The sequence below is a fragment of the Sander vitreus genome, chromosome 9 (genome assembly GCF_031162955.1).
Source record: "Sander vitreus isolate 19-12246 chromosome 9, sanVit1, whole genome shotgun sequence".
Classification (NCBI taxonomy): domain Eukaryota; kingdom Metazoa; phylum Chordata; class Actinopteri; order Perciformes; family Percidae; genus Sander; species Sander vitreus.
Window position 1 is genome coordinate 29,541,588 of NC_135863.1, and position 27,947 is coordinate 29,569,534.

General features: G+C 47.0%; 1 protein-coding gene across 3 annotated transcripts; it reads right to left on the bottom strand.

Annotated features, from left to right (window-relative positions):
• Positions 1-253: 253 nt before the first annotated feature.
• On the bottom strand, positions 254-27,947 carry trappc8 (trafficking protein particle complex subunit 8). Of its 3 annotated transcripts, none has more exons than XM_078259565.1 (30): positions 27,686-27,947; positions 25,577-25,786; positions 23,999-24,082; positions 20,851-20,940; positions 20,498-20,672; positions 19,588-19,741; positions 19,392-19,500; positions 18,772-19,034; positions 18,085-18,200; positions 17,841-17,991; positions 17,437-17,537; positions 16,030-16,135; positions 15,790-15,921; positions 15,004-15,228; positions 14,764-14,869; positions 13,817-14,011; positions 12,821-12,993; positions 12,657-12,731; positions 11,025-11,130; positions 10,615-10,772; positions 9,260-9,693; positions 7,565-7,721; positions 7,383-7,479; positions 7,123-7,191; positions 6,977-7,035; positions 4,833-5,036; positions 4,602-4,703; positions 3,172-3,311; positions 2,376-2,465; positions 254-1,500 (listed from the first exon to the last, which is right to left on the bottom strand). In XM_078259565.1, the coding sequence occupies exons 1-30, from the start codon at positions 27,840-27,842 to the stop codon at positions 1,254-1,256; spliced, it is 4,485 nt and encodes a 1,494-aa protein (XP_078115691.1). In that variant the 5' UTR covers positions 27,843-27,947; the 3' UTR covers positions 254-1,253. The 3 variants fall into 3 exon arrangements, with proteins under 3 accessions (XP_078115691.1, XP_078115690.1, XP_078115692.1); XM_078259564.1 differs by having other exon boundaries at positions 23,990-24,082; XM_078259566.1 differs by lacking the exon at positions 23,999-24,082.

Genomic DNA, 27,947 nt, shown 5'->3' on the forward strand with positions numbered 1-27,947 from the left:
TAGCCGCGGATGTGTCAGGCTTTATCCCAACTCTGTACTGCTGCTTGCTCTATTCTTCTCCGTGTTTCTTTATGAGAAGACCTTCCTGTCTCTATAATGTCTCTGTGTTTCTTTATAAGAAGACCATCCTCTGTATCTATAATGTCTCCGTGTTTCTTTATAAGAAGACCATCCTCTGTCTCTGTAATGTCTCTGTGTTTCTTTATGAGTCTCTGTTTCCCTGGCCAGATATCAGACAGGCTCTCACAGCACATACAGCATCATTAGTTACAGTTTTATTTTCTATTTACAACCAATTTGTTATATAAATATAATACATCATTTTTCAGAAAAGCTGTCAGGTCAATGCATACAAGATACAAGAGCTCGATCACAATGGGGTGAGGAGGTTAAATACACAGGTGGGGGTGGGGTGGTTTTGATTGGATTGGCTGACTCTAGAAAATCAACTGTGTGCACATGAGGACATGACAGAGTGACCACCGACAGAGAATGGGCAGTAAGACGAGACGAGCTCTGTCAGCGTTAGTGAACAATGTGTAAACGGCTCTTGTTAGAACGTCCCAGTGACGGACATTTCACACGTGGACTCCAGTTTATTAGCAGATTGCGGTCGTTGCATCAGTCCACAGAGTGTGCAGCTGTAGGCCCGTCCCGCTACAGAGAAGCCTAGGATGTGATGAGGTTTGATCGGAGAGGCAGATACAGAGCCAACACTCTGCTCACAGCAGCAGTGTCTGCAGCACAGCCGGCTCTGGTGTGGCGCTCTGAGATGTGCGTGTGGATGGCTGGAGGGTCCGAGGCTGAGGCTGAGCCTGTGTGTGTGTGTGTGCGTAGGGCTGGAGGGTCCGAGGCTGAGCCTGTGTGTGTGTGTGTAGGGCTGGAGGGTCTGAGGCTCTGTGTGTGTGTGTGTGTGTGTGTGTGTGTGTGTGTGTGTGTGTGTGTGTGTGTGTGTGTGTATGAGAGAGACTGGTACAGAGAAAGGAACATGCAGGTGAAACTCTTTGATTCTCGGATGACGAAACTAAATCCTTCTGAGCTCCGTGAACTTGTCATCTCTATAAACTGCTTTGTTTTAAATACACCTTCTTCTACCTCAGTAACTGTACAGACGTGTGCGTGCGTGTGTGTGTGTGTGTGTGTGTGTGTGTGTGTGTGTGTGTGTGTGTGTGTGTGTGTGTGTGTGTGTGTGTGTGTGTGTGTGTGTGTGTGTGTGTGTGTGTGTGTGTGTGTGTCCTGCTGTCCCCGTGCCCTCAGGCGCTGCTGCTGCTGCTGCTGATGATGATGAGAGCAGGACTGGCCGTCTGCTGACTCGTCTCACACATGGCGCCCTGCTCGGCCGGCTTGGCGAAGACTCGCGGCGTGTTGAGGTTGTAGACTCCCGGCTGGAGGAAGCAGGCTCGCAGGGTCAGGCCCAGCACCTGCTGAGGCTGCAGCTGCAGCTTGTACTGTGTCTGGCCCACCCAGGTGAACGAGCTGTGCACCTCCAGAGACTCGCCGCTGAAAAAGGCACGCACGAGCCGACAGCTTAGAAAACACGATCGACCCTCGACTATTCAAAGTTCAACTTGTGTTTAACGGGTCATCATTCAGTCAACGCACTGTGAGGCAGCAACATGTCTTCACCGAGGACAATGAGTGTTGGGACTGAAATATATATATACACAGTATATATCCATTGTATAAAATAGAACAGAAAAGAAGGAATGGAAGGAGGGGAGCGTGGTTTCTCGTTTGAGGCTCTGCAGGAACTTAGACCCGTCGGAGGAACTAACCTTCAGTCTAATGAAGATGCAATCAAGTTGCATGATGGGAATCAGACCCATACAATAGACTAAAGGGAAGCATAGTCACTCGGGGTTTAAAGCTGCCTTCAAACAGTCTCTTTAGCTTCAGCTCGGCTTTATGATCAAATAGTTTGAATTAATTTTCTCCCTCATCAGTCCACACTCAATGCCTCAGAAGGACAAAGCCAAAACAGGACTTTTTTTATTGCAAATATATTAAAAAGAAAATACCGAAATCTCACAAAATGTGAAAAAGGGAAGAGGTGTGAAGACTTTCATATTGTTCTGTATTTATATTGCCCTAAATAACAATATTCATATACATAAACATTCCTGATATGACTAAATGAACTGAAAAATATATTATTCATTTCAAGAACATACAATTGTTTGTGGTTGTTTTCATTTTGATGTATTATTTATATTTTATACAGAAGTTTTTTTTACTGAACTTCTGATGTTACGGTCTTCTTACGCTTACATATTACTTTTTAATACAGAAATGATAGCGGTATTATCGGGAACAATATGATACGGCATACCCAAATATATATATAGATCAAATAAGTCATTTCTTCCGAGACTGACCTGGTGCTCCTGTGCCTGAGGTCGATGAGGACGTCCACCTGAGCCGCGGAGCAGTTGGACAGCGTCAGAGACACCGGCACCACACAGAGACTGCACACAGAGACAACACACAGGCTCGCTTTTACTCCGACAACACACGCCGACAGGGCTTTGCTCGCTGAGAGCCACACAAGTCATCACATTCGGTATCTTTCTGCTCGTACACATCGCAAAGACGTGCTCTGGTTTATTGGCATTTATTTAAACCAATCACAATCTTCTTGCCACTGTGCTTGTTTTGGTGGAACATGTGTACGTTCAAAAGTTCAGAAAACTCAGATTGGACAGATAGTCTAGCTAGCTGTCTGGATTTACCCTGCAGAGATCTGAGGAGCAGTTAACCATAGTCCTCAGAAATCCACCGGAGGTTAGAACGCCAACACAAAGGAAGAGGAAGGGGACGGACATCCGGCCGAAAAGAGGGACATCCGGCAGGACCGGAACTGTTCTCCCATGTGTGGACAGCATCCCTAACCCTCGTAGAGCTACGCTGCTTAGCATTAAATCGAGCTGCGTCGTATATTTTGGCTACTTGTATTCCAAGCTGGTTCGGTCAGGTGTTACCTCTTCTAGTAAAGATGTGTACAGAACTGGAGCAGCTAACCTCTGCTGGCTTGGCCAGGAGAAAGTGTGAGAGCATTAACAAAGTCCTCTCACAGGTAAATGTAAGCCTACATGAAAACTTTTCCAAATGGAGAGGGACCATTTTTCCCCAGAGAGACATTTCAGGGTGCGTGCGTGCGTGCGTGCGTCTCACCTGTCCTGGACAAACGGGTGTGTGTAGGTCTCGGGGTAGTGCAGGTTGGTCTTGATGAGTTGGGACAGCTCTGCAGAGGGCGGGACGGCCGGAGGAGGGAGCTCTGATTTAAACTTGAGCAGCACCATCTCCTGAGCTTCCTGAAACACACACACTCAGGAGTTACAGCCTGACAGCACATCATCCAATCACTTTTCAAAAATAAAACCCCACGAAGAGTGCGGATCGGGCCGCATTTTTCTGTCCGAGCCCGACCCGAGCCAGACACAGTTAAAATCTCGTTTTTTTCCTCATACTAATGACACATGTACATTCAAAATGTTCAATGCCTTATTGTGCTGATGTGACCGAGCCAGACCCGAACATCATTTCTAAATATCTGTCCGAACCCGGCCCGGCGGGTACCGTTGGGTCCCGACGGGCTCGGTTCGGGTATCCATCCTCTAGTCCACACACAGACAGACAGGGGGACGGAGGCTGTCCATTGTCTGAGCTGGCCACCACCGTTCTGCACAGTCGTTACATCCCACAATCAGGAAGTGAATGTTTCCATCAGCTGGTTTAAACGCTCTGCCTGAGCACACGGTTCCAGTGTCAGGAACGAGAGCCGACTGTCTGGACCTTCCTGCTGTCGGGCAGGTTCTTCGTATGAGCGTGTGACCGAGAGACACGCTTGATTTAGAGGCAGTCTCCTCTACAGGTGTGTACAGCGGTGTGTCTGACAGCTCTGGGGGAAGCTGCGCTGGAGATCATGTACAGACAGTCCTCAGCTGCTTCACATGTTTAAAGCCAGTTTATTTTTGTGCAATGTAACCCGACGAAGCGGCTGATCTGTCACCTTATATTCACTTCATCATTATTTATTCGCCTATTTGTGGCATGAACTCTTCATGGCTTGCTTAAATGTTGAATGGAAACACTGCTTTGAGTTTCCTTGTTGCATGTTAACGTTAGAAAATAAAATCAAGTGTCCTTCGACATTAATGAAATGTCTTGAACCACTTTTTGTGCGACATACATTAGGCCAACACAACAGTTTGTGCAGCCGAGCCAGAGGTTTATATCACAGACAGGCATGTATGCCTCTACACTCTGTTCCACGAGTAGATTTGCACATATTTTAGTATGAGGCCTTCTTCTCTGAGCGGCTCCTGTTAGCCCTCATCATGCTGTTAATACACGCTCCACACTTCATGTATTTGTTTCAAATTAAAAGCCTTGTAGCGTGGCACGGCCACACAGAGTCCCTTCAGTTCCTAACACGTGAAACATTGCAGGAACACGTTGACGGCTGCTGCCGCTGGAACGTCACTACGACATCCAGTTTGGCTGACACATGAACACACAAACACTGTCCGTGATCCACAAATCATTCTATTGTTCAATTTATTTATTTGTTAGCCTTTATTTCAGCACAACTGTGCGTGTACCTCTTTAGGAGTCAGAGAGCTGGCCTCCTTGCCGATGCTCTGCAGCGCCACATGGAGCTGGCCCTCCAGGATCAGCTGTTTGTTGTCCTCCACCACGTAGGCCTGAAAACACACACACGCACGTCCCAAGACCATCTATTTAATTGTGGGGAACAAGGGTCTTGAGCCCAAACAGCAGCCTGATCAGGCTGTCTCTCTGACTGATCTGGACACCGAGCTCTGGATACGTACCTTCCAGATGACGATGATGTTGAGGTCCAGCTCGTTACACTTCCTGACAATGCTGCTGATGTCAGCAGCTCTGTCCTCAGCGGGGACACACTGACTCTGTCTGCTGCAGGATGTCCTGGACGGTGCCTCGTCCACTCGCTGAGACTCGGAGGGGCGACAGCCCCGGAAGAAGAAATCTCCGCAGGGCGTGGAGGAGCTGATGATCTGCCGGGAGACAGCAGGGAGATCACCGACAGCCTTCGCCATGTGCTACCATCAGCTCATCTGCGTTGTCTACATCTCCCCAAATTGCATTTGCATCTAACCGCCCCGTCTAGACCACCAGCGCATCGGACCGGTTTTTAATTCTACGCTCTCATTCGGAGCTATGCACCGGCTCTGCCAGGCTCCGCCCCTTCTAACCGGCTCCGCCCAGTCTCTAAGGCTCCGCCCCACAAGCCCTGCCCTGTATCTCCGGCCCCGCCCCTTCTCACGGCAATAACGCCACCTGAAGCTTTTATTTATGTTTTAGGTATATATATATATATATATATATACATACATATACATATATATATACATACATATATATATATATATACATATATACATACATATATATACATACATACATATATACACATACATATACATACACATATATATATATATACATACATACACATATATATATATATATATATATACACATACATACATACATACACACACGAGGTAGATTCCCAATACTACTTTACTACATGACTGCAATTCACTTTATTTTAGAGTTTTACCAGTTGTTTTATCACTTTAATTATTAAACTTTTAGCATCTTTATTTTCGTATTATCCGACATTGCTCAGATTTTATTGTTTGCATCTTTTATCCTTTATTGCTGTTTATTTGTTGAGTTGGTATTGTGTAGTCCTTATCTTAACGTGTAATGAGGTTTGAAGTAGGGCTGTCAAACGATTCAAATATTTAATCATGATTAATCACATTAATGTTATAGTTAACTCGCAATTAATTGCACATTTTTATCTATTCTAAATGTCCCTTGATTTCTTTTTGTCCCATTATTTTTTCTCATTTTAATGCTCTTATCAACATGGAAAAGTGGATCGGCTTGCTTTGTGCAAATGTTTATTTTTTTATTGAAAACAACATTGGCATATACTGTAGTGTTCAGTTTCACACTAACATTCTCACTTGGAGCAAATAATCTTTCACACAATGTAACGGCTTTGACGAGGGGGCGGAGAATTGGCCATCAGCTGTGTGCTTGGCCATCAAGTGGTATTTCAGACTGGACGTGCTGCGATGATAGCTCAGTTCACAACGACAAAACACACAGATCACTTTGGTCTTGTCAATGCAACCATTTGGCAACTTTTTAAAAGTAAACTTTCCATTCAGAATCTTATTGGCATCCATTTTGGCATTTCGCGCTCGCCATCCAGTCAAAACGTACCATTGGCCTACTACTCTTTGGCCGGCTCGCAAAGCCCAAACAAGTGTGTGCGGCGTACCTGTTGCTTTGTTTCCAGTCTAGCTAGATCCGGTGTGGTGTTGTAGTTTAACAAAAAATCTTGGTTTGCGTTAACAACGTTAATAACGCGCTTAACTGACTAGCACTAGCTTGAAGCTTATTTTTTTTGTCCACTCTCCTTTCAAACTTTATCAGAGCCTAAAGGATTATTAGGGGGGGAAACGCGACACTGCGGTCTGAACGAGGAGAAACACAAACCCTGGCTATATATATATTTTTATGTCAACAATGGATCCCATGAGGACGTGTATGGGAAAGGTGCATCTTGTAGTGATAACAACACTGGAGAAGCTGTAAAACCACTTCCTGCTCAGCAGCGGCCAGCAGGCCGACACAGTTAGAGACCAGCTGGAGAACATGTAGCAGCTAAAAAGAGTGAATATTGGATGCATCAGGTAGACATAAACATGACTCCAAATGAATGCTAGTGTTGCTCCATGTCTGGCTGATGTGTTAATAGACCGAGAGCTCTGTTACTGCAGGCTGAAATGCTTTGCGCAGAGAAAAGGTGAAAGCACTTTTCAAGATTGAGTTACCTGTAATTTAGTTTGACAGAGAATGAAGAGGAACCCACAGAGACAGACACTAAACTGACAACCCGTCGCTTTCATCTTACCCGTTCATTTCCCAGATTCAGGTCTGCAAAGGTGTATTTCTCTACGGCGTCCGAGGTAGCTAGAAACAGACAAACGGGCGAATCAGCACTTATTGAAAAAGCCCGAATCTGATCAGAGCAGAGTGATGAGCTTGTGTCTGAAGTACCTTGGTTGGGCTTGCATCGCGTGGCCCTGAAACACAGCTTGGCTCTTTCTCTGCTGTTGAGTTTACAGTCTGGAGGGGAAGAGGACAGACAGTCAGACAGACCTAGATCTAGATTTTTACAAGTAGAGGAACACAGGGCGCTGTGAGGGAAGATTGGCTCCTCGTGTTCAACACACAGCTGAGTGACAGCAGGCAGGGGACAGGGGAAAATCACCTACTACAGGCAGGACTGCTGGACACACTGAAACAGACTCACACACCTTTGTCCTTGGCCGGGTTGATGCACCTGTGGAGGCGCCAGTGTTGACTGCTGCTCGACACCTGGATGATGTGGAACTCGCGCACGCCAGCTTCACTCTGCCAGCCAGAGGACGCAGATTAAAACCTGACAGCAAAGCAAACAGCGGCAGACTTTGTGCGTGTGGCGGGCTGCGCATCTCACCGTGTTGATGTTCTCCACGTCGACAAAAACCAGCGTTCCAGCACCGCCTCTGTCTTCCACGCTGTGGTGTGGGGGAACGCTGCTGCGGCAGGCCGACGCCTGCACGCTCAGGGAGCGGCTGGCACAGATGAACACTGTGTGACGCAACACCCGATGGCTGGACATGAAGAGAGAGGACGAAGAGTTAGAGAGGAGGGGACCAGCTGCCTACATGAGGGTCAGTGCAGTGTGCATGAAGAGACATGGTGTCACTACGCTCCTCGGTGACCGCAGGAAGTTTCCCCTGAGACCAGGAAGATTCTAAGGAACTTGTTGCGTTTCGACCGCAGGGACCAAGTTTTTTGACCCTTTTAAAGCTCTAGTCTCGCACTGAAGTCCCGTGGGAATTCAGTTGTTACAGAAAATGGTAAACCATGACGGAGATGGGTTTGTGTTTTGGAGGGCACATACAGCACGTGGCATCGTATCTCATTTCTGAACACAGGTTTATTGGGAGGTGGCACCTGCCTGTTCTCCGCCCAACACATTGGTGGAGGGCACCGACGAGTGGGGAACATTTCGCTTTGTGTGATAACACCAAAGAGTAAAGTTAGGCTGCTTTGTGTTCAGTGCCACTCACTATGTGTGAGCCTGGTCCTCAGTGATACTGAAGCACGGGTACGTTCCTGCAATGGGAGTGGGCTCTATGATTTGGCTGAAGGCTGGTCAGGATACATACGCGTATAGATCTCCTGTTGTTAAAAGGTCCTATGACATGCTGCTTTTGGATGCTTTTATATAGGCCTTAGTGGTCCCCTAATACTGTATCTGAAGTCTCTTTTATATAGGCCTTAGTGGTCCCCTAATACTGTATCTGAAGTCTCTTTTATATAGACCTTAGTGGTCCCCTAATACTGTATCTGAAGTCTCTTTTATATAGACCTTAGTGGTCCCCTAATACTGTATCTGAAGTCTCTTTTATATAGGCCTTAGTGGTCCCCTAATACTGTATCTGAAGTCTCTTTTATATAGGCCTTAGTGGTCCCTTAATACTGTATCTGAAGTCTCTTTTATATAGGCCTTAGTGGTCCCCTAATACTGTATCTGAAGTCTCTTTTATATAGGCCTTAGTGGTCCCCTAATACTGTATCTGAAGTCTCTTTCCCGAAATTCAGCCTTGGTGCAGAATAACAGCCACTAGAGCTAGTCCCACAATGAGCTTTCCTTAGGATGTGCCATTTCTGTGTCTGAAGCTTTAAATGCTATTGAGAAGGAGAGAGAGGGGGGCAAGGTGGAGGGTGGGGGTGTGGCCTTGATCAACTGCCATGCTTCGCTTGTTTTCAAGCCATGATGTCTCTCTCTCTTTCTCATGGGTGGGCCAAATTCTCTGGGCGGGCAAAGCAGAGAAAGAGGAGGTAACCTTTCCCCTTATGACCTCATAAGGAGGAGATTCCAGATCGGCCCATCTGAGCTTTCATTTTCTCAAAGGCAGAGCAGGATACCCAGGGCTCGGTTTACACCTATCGCCATTTCTAGCTACTGGGGGACCATAGGCAGGCTGGGGGAATATTAATGTTAAAAAAAACCTCATAAAGTGAAATTTTTATGCCATGGGACCTTTAAACATGCTTTATTATGAGGTGTTCCTCTGTGATCCAGTCTGCTGATGTTTAAGGCTGCTACCTGTAAATCAGCCCTCAGTTACTTCAGCGTTACCTGATTCGGATTCCTTTCTCCGTGCTCTCATAGTAGAACAGGAAGTTGATTTCGTGGACTCCCTCCTGGTCTGGTCCTCTGAGCCAGAGAGGCAGCTGGGTGGACTGCCCCGGCTGCAGCGTGCTGCCATCCATGGGGATGTCCATCACACCGGATGGCTGGCTGAAGTCCTCCGCTGAGACCAACATCTCAGACGCCACGGAGCCTGGCTCGCGTGCCGTGGCCAGCGTTTTATAGGCCGAGCAGTTCTCAGCCGAGGTCGGGCTGAGGGGCGTGACGGGCGTCGTGGTCTGGCTGCCGAAGGTGAAGAAATCTGGGTGTGTGGACGCCACCCGGAGGCCACACAGAGCAACGCCGCTGACGTTACAGAACTCAACGTAGGCCTTCCTGATCTCACCACACAGCAGCGCCGTGGGAAACTGCAGGAAGAAGACCTGACACACACACACACACACACACGATTTATGTTTGGCATTTGTTTTGGTGACGTCACAGACAGAGGGTTGTAGAGAATGAAAATGAGACAAACTGTCAAATATGACATCATGTGCACATTATTGTAAGAAAAAAACAATAGATAATAGATAAGAGAATAGTTCATAATAGACATTATGGGAAAGAGTTAAGATCATGAAGAGTTAAGATGACCTGAATGCTAAACATGAAGCTGGAGCCAGGAGATTTAATGCTTCCTACTACAGTACATTAACCATTACACATACACTCTCAGTACTACAGTAAAGTCACGATCACTGCATTATTATTCCTTTCCTGATCTTGATAATCTCTGAAATCCCATGGCTGACGCCATTACCGGCCAAGCTGGAAGCATGCTTTACTGTCTTAATGTCAGACAGCGTAGGCTAATGGCATTTTTCCACTACATGGTACCTGCTCGACCCGGCTCGGCCGCGATGCCCCGTCCTCCTTTATCCATTGCAGACTTTTAGTCATTGACTTCAGCAGTCAATGACTGATATGGTAGCATCAAAATGGCGCCATAGGAGGTTCGAGTTCTGAAGCGAAGCTTACCCCCTCGTGATGACGCAGTGATTAGTGATGATTCTCTCCGACCAATCAGCAGTCTGCAGGTTTTCACGTCACCTTTTGGTATCGCCTCAGCTCGCTTGGAACCTGGACGGAGGTGATACTAAAAAAAGTACCAGTAGCAGGTACCAGGGATTTTTTTTTTCATAATTGAAAACCAAAAAAGGCGAATAGAGTCGAGGCGAGTCGAGCAGGGTACCACGTAATGGAAAAACGCCATAAGTGGGTAAAGTTGTATTCTGTAGGAAAATATGAGTCAGAACCAGACTGGATTCAGACTGGGTCTCTACAGTGGTGTTCAGTGGTACCTCCATCAGGGGCATGGGTGGAGTTATGATGGGATCCAGACGCAGGTCTAAGCCATGTCGAATCAACATCTTGTCCTCTTTGGTCTGGTTGAGTCGCGGGCCCCGGATCTTCAGGTCCTGTCTGCCACGAACCACCATGAGATCCAGCATCTGCTGGCCTGGAGACAGGAGGACGTCCACACTGTGGGTTAGTGCCCTTCTTTTCAACTCGGGCGTCTCTAAAACATTTTTTTACCCGACACAAACGAAAGAGAGTTGAAAGAAACGGCAGGAAGCAAGACAATGCGAGTCAACATTTAGGAAGCAAAGCTACGAGTGAAGGACATATGACTCGTGATGTATGATGCATGGTATCTCCTGCCAGCTTGAGAGTAAAGCAGCCAACAGGAAGGGACGAATGTGCGCCTGACCTTCAGTGCTGGGAGCCGTCTCTCCAGAGGACGCTGCAGCCAGGTCGTACACCACACCCACAATGTGCAGCTGGCCAGTGGCGTGTGGCAACAGCCGGAGTCGAGCCTGTGGTCAAAGGTCAAAAGTCACAGGACTGTTAGCAGAACAACAAACCTACATGTTTGTCCAGGAACAGTCCACTTCATTATGTGATGGGATAAAAGAGATGGAAAGGATTTTTTATTTTTATTTTTACAGTTAACTTTAATGATCTTTATGCATTTTATAACCAATGTGAGCGAGCATACAAAACTAGAGGACGGATACCGGATAGCTCGGGTCGGGTTCGGTTACTGCTCTGTCGGACGCGGGCCGGGCTCGGACAGAAAAATGCCCGATCCGCACTCTAATGCGCACACACACGCGCACACACACACACACACACACACACACACACACACACACACACACACAATTCCCTGGTCCTAAAACTGAAAGGCATATAGAAATTAAGTCTCACAAGCCTTTTACGTACAGTGGTCACTGCAGTGGACGACTATGTAAAGCTGCTTCCATGTATATGCATAGGTTTTGATGCTTGAGCTGCACGTCTGTCGCTGCAGCGGACCGGAGAGCGGCATGCCAAACGCTGCCACCTACTGGCCAGCCGTCATAAGTGCAACACATCTCTCAAAACAAAAAGGTGGCCGACGGACGGTCAGAAACTCAGCCAACCCAAGATTTGCGAAAGTCTCTGATTATGGTTAGAGCAAATCTAGGGTTAATTCAATAAGACTCAGGAATATCTTGCCAATATTCTACAGTACAAGACCCTTGCAGGTAAATAAAATTGGTAACCTCTAAGGAGTAATGTAGTTGATTACATTTCCAACTATTGACTTTATATTGGGAGGAAATGACTAAGTTTGACATCATGCATCGCTGGCTGTATTTCAACAGTTCACACTGTTACTGCAGCTCTGTGGTTCTTGAAAGTACTTTGTCTGCTCTAACTTGTGTGGCTGTAAATCTTATGTTAGTAGAATGTAACTTGCAGCTTTTGTAATAGAACATATTTTGTACAGATGGGAGTCTCTATATCTCTCTCTATGTTGTGTAATGTGTGACAGAAAGGCCTACAGGACAGGGGAGCAAAACCCATCAGAAGATGTTAAAATATGTGTATTAGTTTCACATCATCAGTTTTCACAAAAAGTATAATTTTATTTCATTTGAAAACTCAAACATATGCCATCCACCTGAGTGGATGTTTTAAAAAAAAAAAAAGGGACAGAGGTCCTGACTGAGGTTGTCATAAATAATGCCTCTAAGCCTCTAGCAGTCCACTGCTGAATGTTTCCTGCAGCTCCTCCCACTGCACCTGCAGCCCTTAAATAGGAGCCAGCGCATCGTACCACTGAAAGCCAAAAAATCGGTTCGCTACGCTTCCAAAATAAGGTCAGGGTGAAATCTTAGTACTGACCTGCTGCATGGAAATAAGTCTTACATGCTCAGACAGTTTGAGTGAACAGCTCATTAGGACATAAAAGGAGCAACTGCAACTCCACTAATCAATCTATAAGACAACTCCTAATAACACAATGCAGATAACTGCACACAGTCTCTGCAGACACAAACAGCCGGAGCCTCACCATCTTGGTCTCCTCTGGCCCCAAGAGAAACTCCACGATGATCTCAGTGGCGACCACGTCGTCTCTCTGTGCCATCTGCAACAGGAAACAGATATTGAAGGGACCATTAAAACTTTAGTTGTTTTTTTTAAAGCATCTGATCATCACAGTGGCCAGGTCCCCACCCCGACAGACACCGTCTCCTCGTTGGTGATGACCTCTGCTGCCGACCAATCCGTGGTCCTGTCCTGCGACGGAGACGCGCCGTCGGCATTGAACCTCCAGAGGAGAGACAGGTTGGACAGAGCCAGAGGCACCTTCAGAGGGTTGCTGAACGTCACCTCCACGATGATTGGTTCTGCGGAGACAGAGAGGCGGAGCAGACAGTTGAGATTGGTTAGTGTGCTGATGGCGTAGAGTAGCACTCAGCAGCAGGGATGCACCGAATCCAGGATTCGGCTTCGGATTCAGCCGAATATTGGGCTTTTTGACGGGGTTCGGTTTCTGCCAAACCTTAGAATTTTTTTTTCCACTGAACCGAACCCTACGCTTGCACTACGCGCGCCACGCTGGTCTACGTAATTGATTAAGGGAAGGTGTTTACGTAGGTGGAGCGTTCAATGCAGTAGGCTGTGAGAAAGTCAAAATGGAACTGGTGAGCAGAAAAAGTGTTGTTTGGCAGTACTTTCAGTTAAAAGAAGGCCATTCAAGTCCAGCTACATGTTCAATTTGCAATGCCGATTTGTCTCGTGGTGGTGAGGACCCTAAACAATACACAACATCACCGCTGTTAAAACATATGCGTATGAAACTTCCGAAAGAATACGAGTTGAGCATGAAGGAATCTACAGACAGCAGCCAAAATGTAGCAACTTCAGGTACGGCAAAAGAAGGACAGTCACAGCTAAAAACTTGTATTAACCAGACGACCATTACCATTTTTTTTTTTTTTTTACAGTTAAAATACAAAAAAAATAAAAAATTTTAAATAAAAAATACAAGGCTTTGGACGTTGTTTACTTCATGAATGTGTTTCCTGTGTTAATGGACTGAGGATGGGAGTAGGATTCGGTATTCGGTTTCGGATTCAGCAGAATCTTAACCAGTGGATTCGGTATTCGGCCGAACCCCAAAAATCTGGATTCGGTGCATCCCTACTCAGCAGTAGTTCCACCTCTTACCCTCGGCCACAGCCAGTGGGTGGCGCAGGTTGTCTGTCTGGCTGTTCAGGCAGCACTGGGTGGGCTGGAAGTTTGCTGGGACAGTCCCCCTGTTGGCGGCGGCCACAAGCTGCTCCTCTAGGTGGCCCCACATGGCTGCCGTATCCTGGTCATACTCCTGGTCCAGGGACACGTGGGTGGCTGCCTGCTTCTCCCCTGCACACACCAGCTCATTACAATCAACAACGGAGCATTAGTCGCTCAATATCTTGTTTTTCCCTCTGTCACGCTTACACATGCACAAGTTAGAGAGACCCTTTGCTCAAAGGCCCCTCAGTAGCTCATAAATAAGGTTATCTTGGTCAGGCGTCACTGGCATTGCATGGTATATAAACTGTACCACATTACAGGCTGTCTGCACACTTCACCACATTTAACACGTGAGACCTTTTAATACCACAGTGTGCAAGAAGTTTAACACTGGCCAACAGTGGGGGCCTGATATTATTATCCTATCACATTTCTATATAAAGTATAGCAAAGGGATAGCATTATGTGTAGCAACAACTTCTGATGATGGAATTTATTACAGTAATGCCACCTGGACCAGATGAGCAGATGGCAGAAAACGGATGGATGGATGAACCAGTTAAACTTTTTAATAAATCGGCACCTGCCCATTATAAGGTAAGATAAACCTTTATTGATCTCCAATGGGGAAATGTGGTTGTTGCAGCCACTTTTACAATTAGAAACCATTAGATTAGAACAGTGGAGACAGACGTGTCAATGTGAGCGTCTTAGAGAGCAACACATGTCAGACAGATTCACCCTTCAGGCCGGGACTCTTTGAACTGGGAGTATGTACTTGAAGCAAATGGTGGAGGCTGATATGAACTGATCAGCGCTCTCTTCTTTGGATGGAGTCGAGCTGGGAAGAGATCACAGATGACTGATCGCTGCGTTACCTTCTGCAAGGCGGCGTTCATGTCCGAAGTAGACCCTGGTGGCTGAGCTGTGGATGCAAGGCAGAGGCAGCTCTGGGAGGCTGTCTGCGTCCCCCCCCATCACACTCTAAAAACACACACACACACACACACACACACACACACACACACAGTGTTTCTTAATCTGAGCTGGAGGAGGCGTGTAAATGTGAAGCAGAAGAGTTTTGAGAATGTTACCGACACAAAGTAGACTGCGGTTACCTTATAAACGTAGAGATACTCTCGGAGGAAGGCGCCCTGCTGCGTGGCCGTCTGCCTGCTGTCATTGGTCAGGATGTGTCTGAAGGCTGTCACCGCGTTCTCCGGCTGGGACAGGGTGAAGGACTGCCGGCCGATGGTGAAGTTGATGTGGTCCTCTGCCAGGGACCAGCCCCGCTCCTTGTACACCTGCATGGCCTGGCAGTAGCAGCGCAGCGCGTGCCTCCTCTGCATGCAGAGACAGAGGACAGGCCCAGGGACAGGACGCATCAGCCAAGAGCAGAAGATACGGAGACAGGCCCAGGGACAGGACGCATCAGCCAGGAGCAGAAGATAAGGAGACACAGTAGCACAGGAGGAGACAGGACGAGAAAAGTCTTGTTATGATAACCCATTGGTCAGTTAATAACGGATGACTGAACTCACTCCATATTTTGTCTTTGTGAGCTTTCAGCTAAAAGAAGCTGGACCTGAGCTGTTTATCATGTCCAGGATTCCTCTCACGTATTGCATGTAACACTAACAGTAAATCCCAAAATCCCCAAAACTGTCCCATGATAGTTCTTGGTTTTTCCCCATAACCTCATCAATAATGTCAGCGAGATCATAAAAGCAGGAAACGCCTTCACCCCCTTTAACTCCTGGGGAGTGCGGTGAGGATGGTGATGGACTCAGGAACTCAGGGTTGAATCAATAAACGTAACAATATAAAGCTAACACAAACAGACCTGGGACAGCATGGTATAGATTCACACATTCAGTAAGATCAGTGACGGTCCAAAGGCTCACCTGTCCCGCTTTGCTGAAACGATGACCAGCCAGGATCATATGGAAGGCAAACTTGCGCACCATAGGGTTCCGCATATTAATAAAGCAGTGGGCAGCCTGTTCCAACAGCAGAGCACTGCGCAGGTCAGAGTCCTGCACAAAAAAAAGGTCCAAGCTGAATGAACAGTGCATGTGTCAGTTGTGCCTGTGCACATGAGAGTACTGGAGCAAAGTGGAGTGCAGTGTGCAGCGTTTATTTACCTCGCTGGTCATCTTGATGAGGAGCGTAGCAGCCTCCGAGTATTTGCCCTGACTCTTGAGGATCTCAGCACTGAGTAATGCACAGCGCTCAGCCAGCACCATGTTCCTGTAGAGGGCAGAGAAACCAACACCATACGCTCAACTAAAAGAGAATGCTCTCTCTCATGTCCGTATTACTCTGGTAGATGTGGCGCAGTAGAGCCAATCATGTGCCTAATGTAATGCACATTCTGTCATCCAACGCTGCGTGTCCTCAGAATGCGACCTCAAGTGAGGACAGCTGGGTGAGCTCCACTGTGCTGCTGTCTTTTTAACTTTTCTTTATGGATGGAAAATGTTATTCATTCTTACTTTCATAATCATTTTCTATTTACTGTATCCACAGTTATTGGTCGTTATTTTTTCCCTTCTTGTCGTGTCTGAGCAGCTACATGCGTTTCTATTCCATTCCTTCACTAACAGTTTTAACATTGCCAGATTCTCAGATGGGATCTATGAACTCAAACTGTAGCTGAGCCAGGGAAACCTGCTGTAGAGTTTAGATTCTCTGGCCGAGCCCGAACTTGACGTCGATATTTTCCGCCACTATATTCGGGCCGGGCTGGGCCAGGCTGGGCCGGGCCCTTGATCAAACATTTGTGTTTTTTTTAATCATTACTTTATTAGCATAACAGGGTGGGGAGAAAGCTATGCCCCTCCAGCTTCTCCCGTATAGCTCTGGGTATTGCGGCCAGTGCGTTGGCATGCAGACCGTGGCGAAGCACAGTATTAATTAGGTGATCGAGACTAGAAAGTCTCCTATATGGTTCCAGGGCTTTGATAATGTTGCTGCCTTGATCTGTTACCTACACTATTCGGCTGAGGGAGCTATGGGTCGAGGATTCATTCGGATCCATTTGCGATCCGTTCCATTCTGAATAAACAAACAAGGCAGTTTACATGCTTCGTCCTTGTTGCATTAATCATTAAGATCATTCTAAACTGATTTCTGTAGTTCAAACAACTCAGAACTGTAGTTGAGAACGTCAGTTATAACGGCCCACATATTAAAAAAATGACGGGTTTAAATCAGGCTGGAGCTCATAATTACAGTTAATGTGTCGGGCCGGGCCGGGCTCGGACACAACGTGCACGGGCTCGGGTAGGGTCGGGCTTGATTTTTTGGGCCCGATCTAAGCTCTAACCTGCTGCCCAGTCAATGTGGTCCTGGGTAACCAATCAGGAGAAGACTAAAAGGGATTTACACGCCGAAGAAAATGCAAATAAGACATTAAACTAGGGCGCACAAAGAGAGATTCACAATGGTGAGCCTCTAAGTGCCACTGCATTAGCACAGCAGCCTGTTAGCCTAACCCTAGCCTTACACTGAACCAGCAGACAGAGAGACTTGGTGTAATGAGGTCATACTTGCAGACATCTCTGTACGTCTGGATGGCGGTGTCCATGTAGTGTGCTGGATACGGTCTGGGAGCTCCAGGCTGCAGGAAGGCCGACACTGCAGCCATTTCCTACACAAGATGAAGGGACACAAGATGAGGACAGCTGGAGGAATGAAGAAAGACGTCATGATTCAGTCCACCCGCAGGTTTTTACAGAGCAGTAGTGTTGTCTGATGTTAAATAACACCGTGAAACTGAAGCACTGTGGTGCTGCTGTTGCCCTGCAGCAAGGCAAGGCATGTTGATGTGCTTCTGCCTTCCACGTGTAGCTGTGCTACCATCTGCAGATCAACTGTCTGTTAGAGAGGCCTGCTAACACGTGGTCCTCATTAAGGACAGACAGAAAGGTGTGTGTGAGGTGTGTGTTCTCACCAGGGCTCCTGCAGCATACAGCATGGCCTGGTCTGACAGGAAGTCCTTCTTGGCAGTGTGGTAACAGCTGTAGGCCAGCTCGTAGTGCTGGACCAGGAAGCACAGGTCGGCCATCTTCCTGATCTGCAGCTCCGGGGCTTCTGGGGGATATCTGCCATCACAGACGGGAAAGATCAGCCAGCAGTGTGTACAGTGTTCACGATGTGGAAAACACACGCAGTCTCAGATGAAGTGTGATGCTTACAGAAGGCCACAGGTGCTCTTTGGCTCACTGATGCTCTTCTCCGGAACCTTCCCTCCGCCAAACCACTTCTTGGTGGCCGTGAACAGAGAGCGACTCAGCCCTTTCCTGGAGACCAGCTGGGGACAGAGAGGCAGGGGACCTCACTTAGTGCTGCTCTCACACTCTACAGGCTATTACTGGAGCACTGTACGTGGAGAGCTGTGGAATCTGGAAATCGTACACTGCACCCTGCCGTCGTAAAAAACTCTGACGTAGAAAGACTTGTGAGGCGGAACTCGTTCATAAAAAGCCGTTCGTACATTCAACGCGTTCACATTCTTTTCCACGTGCACTAATCGGAGTACGCACATACGGCTCCAGGTACAGTTTCACAACTCTCCACGTACAGCTGTAAATAATATTGCTACAATAATGCCGCCATAAAAGGCCACTGTCCGCGTGGTTACTCAACCTCAGGGTTCAAGAAGTGCTACATAATGCCCATATTTTTGGGCCAAACTTTCATTTGAAATTCAATGTTTTAAAAGTAGTTTTTAAAATATCCTACTAATGAACAGACAAAGAAACAGAAGCAACTGAAAAGGAAAAAACTGTTCCAATGTACTTTGCATATTTCCTGAAGTTATTACACAGTTTGTCAGGTACAGCAGTGAACACTAACGCAGCGGGGGGGTGGGTGAGTTGCACCTGGTCGTTGAGCTGTCGGATGTTCTTCTCTACGTGTGGCAGCAGGCCTCTGAAGGTGAACTCCTGGATGAACTGTCTGATGTGGTCGTGGTCATTCAGGGTCAGACAGGCGCCGTGGCCCCCTGCGCCCCCCGCCAGGCCCTCTGGCTCTCTGGAGCCTCTCTTCAGCTCAGCGTTAGCAGCGGTGAGGGCGTGCAGGCTCCCCGAGCTGCTGGCTGGGTCCAGCTGCAGAGGATGGCTGTCCAGGCTGGTGGACGCTCCGTCTGCCAGGAGACAGGGAAGAAGCTAAGCTCACTCGCTCACAGATACAGAGAAACAACACTGTTTGACTCAGAGTATGTGCGTGTGTGCGTGCATGCGTGTGTGGGTGCATGAAACTCTGCTTAAAGCTGCAGTAGGTACTTGATTTTTATCATTGTTGGGCAAAAGAGCGAGAGAGAGCGTTCATATTTGCCGTTCCACAGATGAAGACAGAGAGGGGAGAGGAAGAAGTCTCACTCTGCTTCAAATTCTGCCGTTGTTTTTGCTTTCTACCCACTGCAGCTTTAAATAACTTCCCTTTAACGTTTCAGTCAGCTCAGAAGTGTGAAGCAGAGAAGCCAGAGTCAGAAGTGACGGACCTTTCTCCGTTAGGTGCTGGCCGTCCCCCTCAGCTGCACTGATGTTGTTCTCTACAACAGCAGCAGCAGCAGCAGCGCTCCCAGCTGCAGCTCCTTCGTCCGGCACATCCTGCAGGCAGGGTCACCATGTTAACACACAACACGGCAGACTCGTGTCAGCCTCTGCATGTAGCAGGGAGACGCAGGGGCAGCCTACCTGGTTCTGCAGAGTGTTCCTGTGCAGGTACTGACTCCAGGGGTCTGGAATCTGTTCATCTTCTTCTGCCGAGGACGTACGAGAGTTCAGTTTCAACAGATAGCAGCCCTGATGACCGTACCTCTGTTTCATGTCCTCATACACCGAGTCGGCCCTGGAGGGGGACGAGAAACCAACCAGGACCACATTAGCCTTTTTCATCCACCCTAGTTCTTCTTTTAAACCATTGAACATTGTCGACTCATCTTTAACACTGCTTCTTTTCTTATTGACTCATTTTAAAGTGCTCATGTTGTGCTCATTTTCAGGCTCATAATTGTATTTATATCAGAATAGGTTTACATTGTTTAATAAAAAAAAATTAAAAAAAGAAACACTATATTTTTGTTGTACTGCACATTGCTGCAGCTCCTCTTTTCACCCTGTGTGTTGAGCTCTCTGTTTTAGCTACAGAGTGAGACATCACACTTCTGTTCCATCTTTGTTGGGAGTCGCACATGCGCAGTAGCTAGGTAAGGACTACTAGCCAGTCAGAAGCAGAGTATGAGGGCGTGCTACACCAGCAGCTAGGTGAGCATTATAACGTGTGTTACAAAGTGACGCACGTTCGTCACGGAAGTAAAGGCTGGACTACAATAGAGCTGTTTGGAGCAGTTTGTGAACAGTGTTTTCTGTTGGAGATGGTAAGGCCCTTTGGGGTGGACTTTGGGCTTTTTCACTTTGTAAACCTATAACGTGCACAAAAAAAGATATATACCGGTAATACAATAAAGGGAAGGAAAAAAAGCCAAAACGCATAATACGAACACTTTAAATCAAGAAGCAGCTGAAACGGAGAGTCCAGTCAGTCACGGTTCTTTAACAGAGAAAGGAACATACAACATGCACACAGCAGCGCTGCGTTCGGTACCTCTGCTCGTCGCCCTCGCTCATGTCGTGCAGTAAGACGTAGTACTTGAGCGTGTTGGGGATGAACCACTTGGGGTTGGTGTACTCTCCGCTGTGCTGGACCCTGTGCTGCTCCTGGGAGAGCTTGAGGAACTGCTCCACCGGGACGGCCTCCGTGGAGGACACCACCAGCAGGCCTGGGGCGCGCGTCAAGGAACACACACTCTACAGCAGGACTGCTGCTACTGACAATACTGGCCTTCATCCACAGGAAATACTTCACATGATGCAAGTACAAATGTCATTTAACTCAAGAAACAAAGCCGTCATGTGGTACAATAACAGTATTTGTTTGGTGCGCTGGCGGAAGGATACAGGCGAGGTAGTGGTTGAGAAACTCGTGGTCGGAGGCGGGCATCGACTGCAGGAAGTTCTCCCTGTAGGCTTCGAACCAGGGCGTGGTAGCTGCAAACACACGGCCACAATGAGACGGAGGACTTCATCCAGCACGCAGTCACACATCAGCTGTGTTCAAAACCGTTCCCCATCACAGAAATAGTTCCCTATAAAGTGTGTTCGCCATTTTCGTAGTGGTGTTTTGAATTCTCCGCGGTTAATTTCATTCACAATATAGTCCACTATAAAATACCCACAATGCACTGCTAATTTGAGCGTACACACAATGTACCCTACGTGTTACTCCCGTATCCCACAATGCAATGCGGCCGTGTTTTCCCGGAGGAGAAGAAGAAGCAGAAATCACCGTGAAAACTGAAAAGGAAAAATGGAGCGGGCTTTCGTTTCTCAACAGTGGAAATGTAACATGCAACATACATACAACCTTTTAGTATTCTCCTGAGTGCTCGCTTTGTTTCGGGGACGTTTTAGAAGTATTTTTGTTTGGGTTTGTTTACATGATGCCTCCGTCACACAAATAACCGGAGCATCTACTGACGCAACGGTACTTTCAGTAGAGTGTCCCAAATCTGGTTCGGTCGTTCCCAATGTAGTTCACTATTCAATACTCACAACACTATAAAGGGACTAGTGAGTGAATGAATGAGGAAACGGTTTCCAACACTTTTTTTGTGTCCTACGGCAGGGTTTCCTGTTTAAACTTTTAATTTCCCAGAGGTCGACATGTGTCCACCATCTTGGCTACAGCGTCATTAATGACATCACAAAGACACAGGTGCTCAGGTTGTCGGCCATCAACCCCAGTGTGATTCATTCAGTGTGAGTCCTCTATCTACCATCTTACTATGCTACTACTCTACGTAACACATGACCACAATTGCATTAACAGAATGATACATCACACAGCAACATGTTTACTTGCGTTATCAGTTATAATCAGTGACACTGGTTCAGGATGGTAACTTCTCCCCTTCTGTGAGCCTTTTGACCCAACCTAGCTGTCCTCTCTGAACAGGACCAACTTCTTAAAGTGCTCATATCATGCTCATTTTCAGGTTCATAATTGTATTTAGAGGTTATATCAGAATAGGTTTACATGGTTTAATTTAAAAAAATAAAAAAAAAACTGCACATTGCTGCAGCTCCTCTTGTCACCCTGTGTGTTGAGCTCTCTGTTTTAGCTACAGAGTGAGGCATCTCACTTCTGTTCCATCTTTGTTGGGAGTCGCACATGCGCAGTAGCTAGGTAAGGACTACTAGCCAGTCAGAAGGGCGTGCCACGCTAGCAGCTATGCGAGCATTATAACGTGTGTTACAAAGTGACGCACGTTTGTCTCTGAAGTGAAGGCTGGACTACAATGGAGCTGTTTGGAGCAGGGTGTACAGTGTTTTCTGTTGGAGATGGTAAGTCCCTTTCGGGTGGACTTTGGAATTGTTCACTTTGTAAACCTATAACGTGCACAAAAAAGATAAGTAACACAATAAAGGAAAGGGGAAAAAGCCAAAAAGCATAATATGAGCACTTTAAACATATTCACAGTCCTGTCCCTGTCCTTCCTGATCTGTAAAGGGCTGCAGAGAGACAGAGCTCAGAGAAGGGAGTGACACCCATACTGCACCAATGCTTGGTTTGAACTGCCTGCTTCACAGGGCTTCCGCAGCAAAATCACAAGTTCTCAGTAGAGATGAATGATCTTCATCGCAGCTCTGTAAGTCTCCTCTCCGATCCTACAGGATCTGCAAACACCTCAATCACTTTTTGGTCTGAAGCTGCTGTCAGGGCTATAAAATTGCTTAAAATAATAACCAACTCTCCAGTTAAAATGGATCTTTGTTCGAGTGATCTGATATCGATTAGCAAAATCCAGAAATGGATCTCTTCATCATGGATACGTACGTGGGCATCCCATGGTGTAGCTGTACAGTTGTGTAATGGTCTCTCGGCTCTCTGGCGTGTTGATGACTGCTGTAGTCTGTTAATGCCGGTCATGTTAGCCCTGGTCGGTAAAAAGTCCTTTAAACTAACTTTTTGGGGCTCAGTTCTTAATGTAAACATTAACCTGCTACCTGGGTTGCTTCTTGCTTGTACAATTTACAGCAGAAGTTCTCTGAGAATCTTTTATATCCAAGAAAAAAACCTAACTGATATCCAATCGGAAATGTAATGGAATCGGGACCTTGGGAATTGGAATCAAATCCATCTAGAAATCATTGGGGATACCCAGCCCGTCAGGGATCAGGTGAACCACCACCGAGTCATGCTCAGCGCCGCACAGACACCGAACCATACGCATACGTTTTATTAGACACCTGTGGATATGTACTCAATATCGGGAACTACAGCTATAGGACTCGGTACAGGCAGGTGATGAGTAGAGGAAACACTGGGGAAAGTAGGTTGAGGGGCCAGATGCATAAAACTCTGCAGACCAGAATATGCATAGCTGCAATTTTCCTGGTTCTGTGTTATAAATGTGAGTCACACGTGCACGCGCCTCATTCCCACAGGTAGCTATGAAGCAAAAGAAAAGCCCTGAAACATCAGTTTGCGTATCGATACTCCAGCACTCGTTATATATATTAAGGCTGTGTATAGTGTCTGTACCATTACACCCCCCCCACACACACACACACACACACACACACAATTATAAATAAAACAGCAGAGAGAGGGTCAATGATTACTCAATAGAACTTATATTGAAACACAATTCAAGATCAAATTAAGATATCATGCACCCGGTGGAAATGATGGCTCAAATAAAGATAAAATAAGATATTTCATCTCCTCCTGATCATTTCCCCTGCAGCTGGCTGTGGTAAACGGTGTGCAGCTGGTCTGAAGTCTGCGCCAGGCGACACATCCTTCCTTTAGAAATACCACTTTAGGTGTGGGAAACGGTGTGCGCATGCTTTTTGTGTGCACACGTGGTTTATACATCTGGCCCCCCCCCCAAGGTCAAAAATAAGCAGTTATCAATTGATACAAGAAGCACCCACCACATTGTGACAGAAAGCAGAGGGACAGAGCAGCTAGAAGGAAAACTAGCAGGAGAGACTACAGCTATCCACACGTGAGCCGGAGTGACAGTGGTACCTGGGATACCTGTGTGGTGCTGGGAGGTGCTGACTTCCAACAGTGTTTCTCTCCAGGCAGTGTACCAGGGAAGGCTAGCTTTAACACAGTGATCTGATAGGTGGAAGCAGACAGCCAGGGCTAATGTTAGCAAGGTCTCTCCATTCAAAGTGAGAGCTTACAGATGATCACCAGGGAGGAGAAGCATTAGGAAACCATGTTACATCAACTCTTACAGTGCACCTTCAGTAGAGACCAGAAGGAAAAGTAATGGTCTGCAGATTTCACTTCACGCCGATTCTATTTCACATATAGTCATGTCATTTTCATAATGTCATACAATTTCATACATGTATCTATTCTTCTTATCTGTATTTTCATCACAGCGAAACTCCAACTGGTGTGAACATGGTGACATCACTGAAAACAAGTCCAGCTGGTAAAGAAAGACGAGCGGTGTGACAGAGTTACAATGCTTTCAATAAGTTGTTAATACCAGTTATTGATAAACCGGCCCCTGGAAGAGAGCAGTTTCCGATAAGTAACAAGAAATTGAAGGAATGGAAAGCCAAAGATATGTGCTTGAGCTGTTTTACTAGCGCTGTCGCTGTGGTGCAGTTTGTCCACTAGAGAGCACTGTGAGCACAAGGATGTTCCCTGAAGGCATCACAGCGGAGGTGACCACTGACAGAACAGTGTCAGAGGCTGTGTGTGGGTCTGTTGCGTGACTTTGTGGTAAACTGCTTTTGTGTGGGTGGGTGTTCGCGCGTGCGTGTGTGTGTGTGTTTAACTATATTCGTGGGGTCCAAAAACCGGGTGTCCAGTATATTTGTGGGGTCCCGACAGCTTTGTGGGGCCAAAATGCTGGACCTCACAACTTTAAAGGGCTGTTTGAGGGTTAAGACTTGGTTTTAGGATTAGGGTTAGAATTAGGTTATGGTTAGGGTGAGGGTAAGGGATAAGGTTAGGTATTTAGTTGTGATGGTTAAGGTTAGGGAATGCATTATGTCAATGACGGGTCCCCACAAAGATAGTACCACCAACCTGTGTGTGTGTGTGTGTGTGTGTGTGTGTGTGTGTGTGTGTGTGTCAGGGGTGTCAGAATGCCACTACGCTCATCACTCACCTCAACTACTGTAGCTGAGTGGTGTGTAAACCGTTGCTAACTAAACTCATGTGACACTGATCGGTGAACAATTCTAGCAAGAACAGCCCTATCATTGTCCGCCTTGTTAGCAGAACACTCTAAAACAGGCCTTCTGTTAATCTGTTGCTAAATCAGTTCCCTAGCATGCCAGAAAGCGAGCCAATATCATTTCTTCTCAGAGTCGCTGCAATGGAGACCAGTCTGCACGTAGCTCCTCCTTCCCGATGACACCACGCACTTTGTGAGATTGGTCAGGGACCAACGTGTAGTCTGTCATCATGTCAGCCAAGTCACGGCAAGAATGCATGACTATGAATCCCCTATTCATCTGACACAGTGACCATCCTAACAGACAAATAAACCGCATTGTAAACTGGGCATTGTATTACACTGTTCTGTTTAAACATTAATATCAGCCGATTTATGGTCATCTGATGATGGTTCCGGCTTGGGGTCCTTACCACTGAAGCTGAGGTCATAGTCTCCTGCCGTGATGACGTTGGTGGCAGCGCCCTCCTGTGGCTGGCAGGACAGCACCACGTCGTTGAGCAGTCGCCGCAGGGCAGGGCTGGAGGCAGCAGACGCGGGGGTGGGGCTCGTCACCACGTTGTTGACACAGATGCGCAGGTTTTTCACAACCTGCATCTGGTTATTGGGGTCCCGGATGTGACCTGGAGAAGAAGAACACAAGACATTTATTTATGCTGTCAGCAAAGAGGTTTTAAGCCTCCAAAAAGACCAGAGAGAAGTGTGAAGTAGAGATGGCCCGATACCATTTTTTGCGTCCCGATACCGATTCCGATACCGATACCTGAACTTGCGTATCGGCCGATACCAAGCACCGATCCGATACCAGTGTGTCATATATTTTATGTTTTAACAACTGTATACTACTATCCCTGTATGGATGCGATATGATTTCTATATCTTTGTTGTCGGTCTGGCTCAGGTTAAACTCTTTGTGAAACATGAACAAACACAAACAATGAACGCCACAGAACTTTCTTTTATTATTATCCAGTTTGACAATCCGTTATAACAGAAAAAGAACATAAATAAACTAATGTAGATTTTCTTTAGGGCTTTCTTACGTGGTATCGGATCGGTGCATGAACTCCAGTACTTCCCGATACCGATACCATTGTTTTAGGCAGTATCGGAGGTATTGTTACCAAGTCAATGCCAAAATATCCTGAAAACGTGGAGGTGCTTGTTTTCCGACAGCACCACAGGTACAGGAAAAACCTACCTACGTATGTCACTGGGGGATGCAATTCTTCCAGACCTGACAGGGCAGTACATATATACGCCTACGAATGTTCTAGTCTGCCGCTAAATGCTGAAGAACAACAATGTCTACCAGCACGGAATAACTGAATAGCGCATGCTCTCTGTGCACACCATGGTGAACACAGACGGCTTGACCGCAGTCAGCATCTGGCTTTATCATAATGCTACTCCACCAACTGTTGACACAATACAGTAACGTGAGCTATTTAAATTAGCTGGATACATGGTTAAACATCATTAGATCTTCCCAGCGTATCTTTGTGTGTACTTCGTCCACAGCAATCCCACCGATCGCTCCCAAAACAGAACTAGACAGGAAATGCCGTAAACATATTTTTTGTATATCTTTACAATCATTCCCCGAAAGAACCAAGCAGGCCTGTCTTGATGCACCATCCAAATTGTCTTCTAAACTTGACATTTTCAGCATTTCGCCAAAGCAAACGATCTCGGGGACATCTGGCTTGTGTCAATTATCCTGGAAATGTACTTCCGTTGATCCACAAGACTAACGTTAGCTATAATAGCTGATATTATCTAACATACAGTAAGTGCTTGTTCCAGCAGACCTCTGCATAATGTCAGTTAACTTTAACTAGCACGGTTCTATTTGGGATGGGATTTATTGGTTTGCTGTTTAGAGTGGTATCGAGAATCTCTTTCACTGGTATTGGTATCGACTGCTGGTATACGTGCAGTTTAGTGTCCCAAATGATGAGGGTCTTATTTGAGACAGGTTGCCCTAAACCTAACCCTAACACCTGTTAAACAGGTGGTTTAGCAGGTTCATAATTAAGGACATTGTATGAGGAATTTGGGACACTAAACTGCACGTATACCTCGACGGTTAAACGTATGTTATGGTGACAGAACAACTGTATCGTGTTACCAGGGTCATGGTCCTCGGGACTTCCGGACCGTGCCGCCGTGGCCTGAAAGCAGCCTGTTGTTTGCGGTGACACGGCGGCTCGGCACTATGGAGTCAGCCTGAAACTAGAGCCTGGTAGCCCAGTGACGGCCTGACTAATTCACCGAACAGCACAACAGCTAGTTAGTTAGCTGCCTGTGTGTCCAGAGCCAGAGGCTCAGAGGTCCGGGTGTCCGTTTTCACCTCCTTCCCGCTTAGTCAACTCACACTCCAGCCTGCTCTGCTAGCTCAGAGCTAACTAACCCACCGCAGCTAAAGACGCTTCCTCGCTCACTGACAGACAGCTGGGAGACAGACAGCCCGGTCTCTCTCTCACTCTCTCTCTCTCTCTCTCTCTCTCTCTCTCTCCTACCTTCGGACGTCAGTCTGCAGAAAGGCCGCAGCAGCTCCGCGAAGCCCAGCTTGTTCTTGCGGGTCACTCTCTCCGCCTCCTCGCTGCATAAGACGGCCACCATCGGGACGAACGAGTCCTGGACGAACTCCTGCACCGACTGAACACATTGGGCCATGATGTCGACACCAGCTAACACACCGAAACCGAGTCAACACTGTTCCTTCTCTATTCGTAGACAGCAGCCATATTGGATTCAGCAGGCGACTTCCTGTAGAGCTGA

What these genes read in the sequence shown, in the direction of transcription:
- trappc8 (XM_078259564.1), bottom strand. Translation starts at nt 27,842, where the DNA reads ATGGCCCAATGTGTTCAGTCGGTGCAGGAGTTCGTCCAGGACTCGTTC. An exon ending in ACGTGGAGAACATCAACACG is followed by an intron (nt 7,480 to 7,564) that starts GTGAGATGCGCA and finishes TCTGGCTGGCAG; the next exon opens with AGTGAAGCTGGCGTGCGCGA. An exon ending in CACCCGTTTGTCCAGGACAG is followed by an intron (nt 2,466 to 3,171) that starts GTGAGACGCACG and finishes CTCTGTGTGCAG; the next exon opens with TCTCTGTGTGGTGCCGGTGT.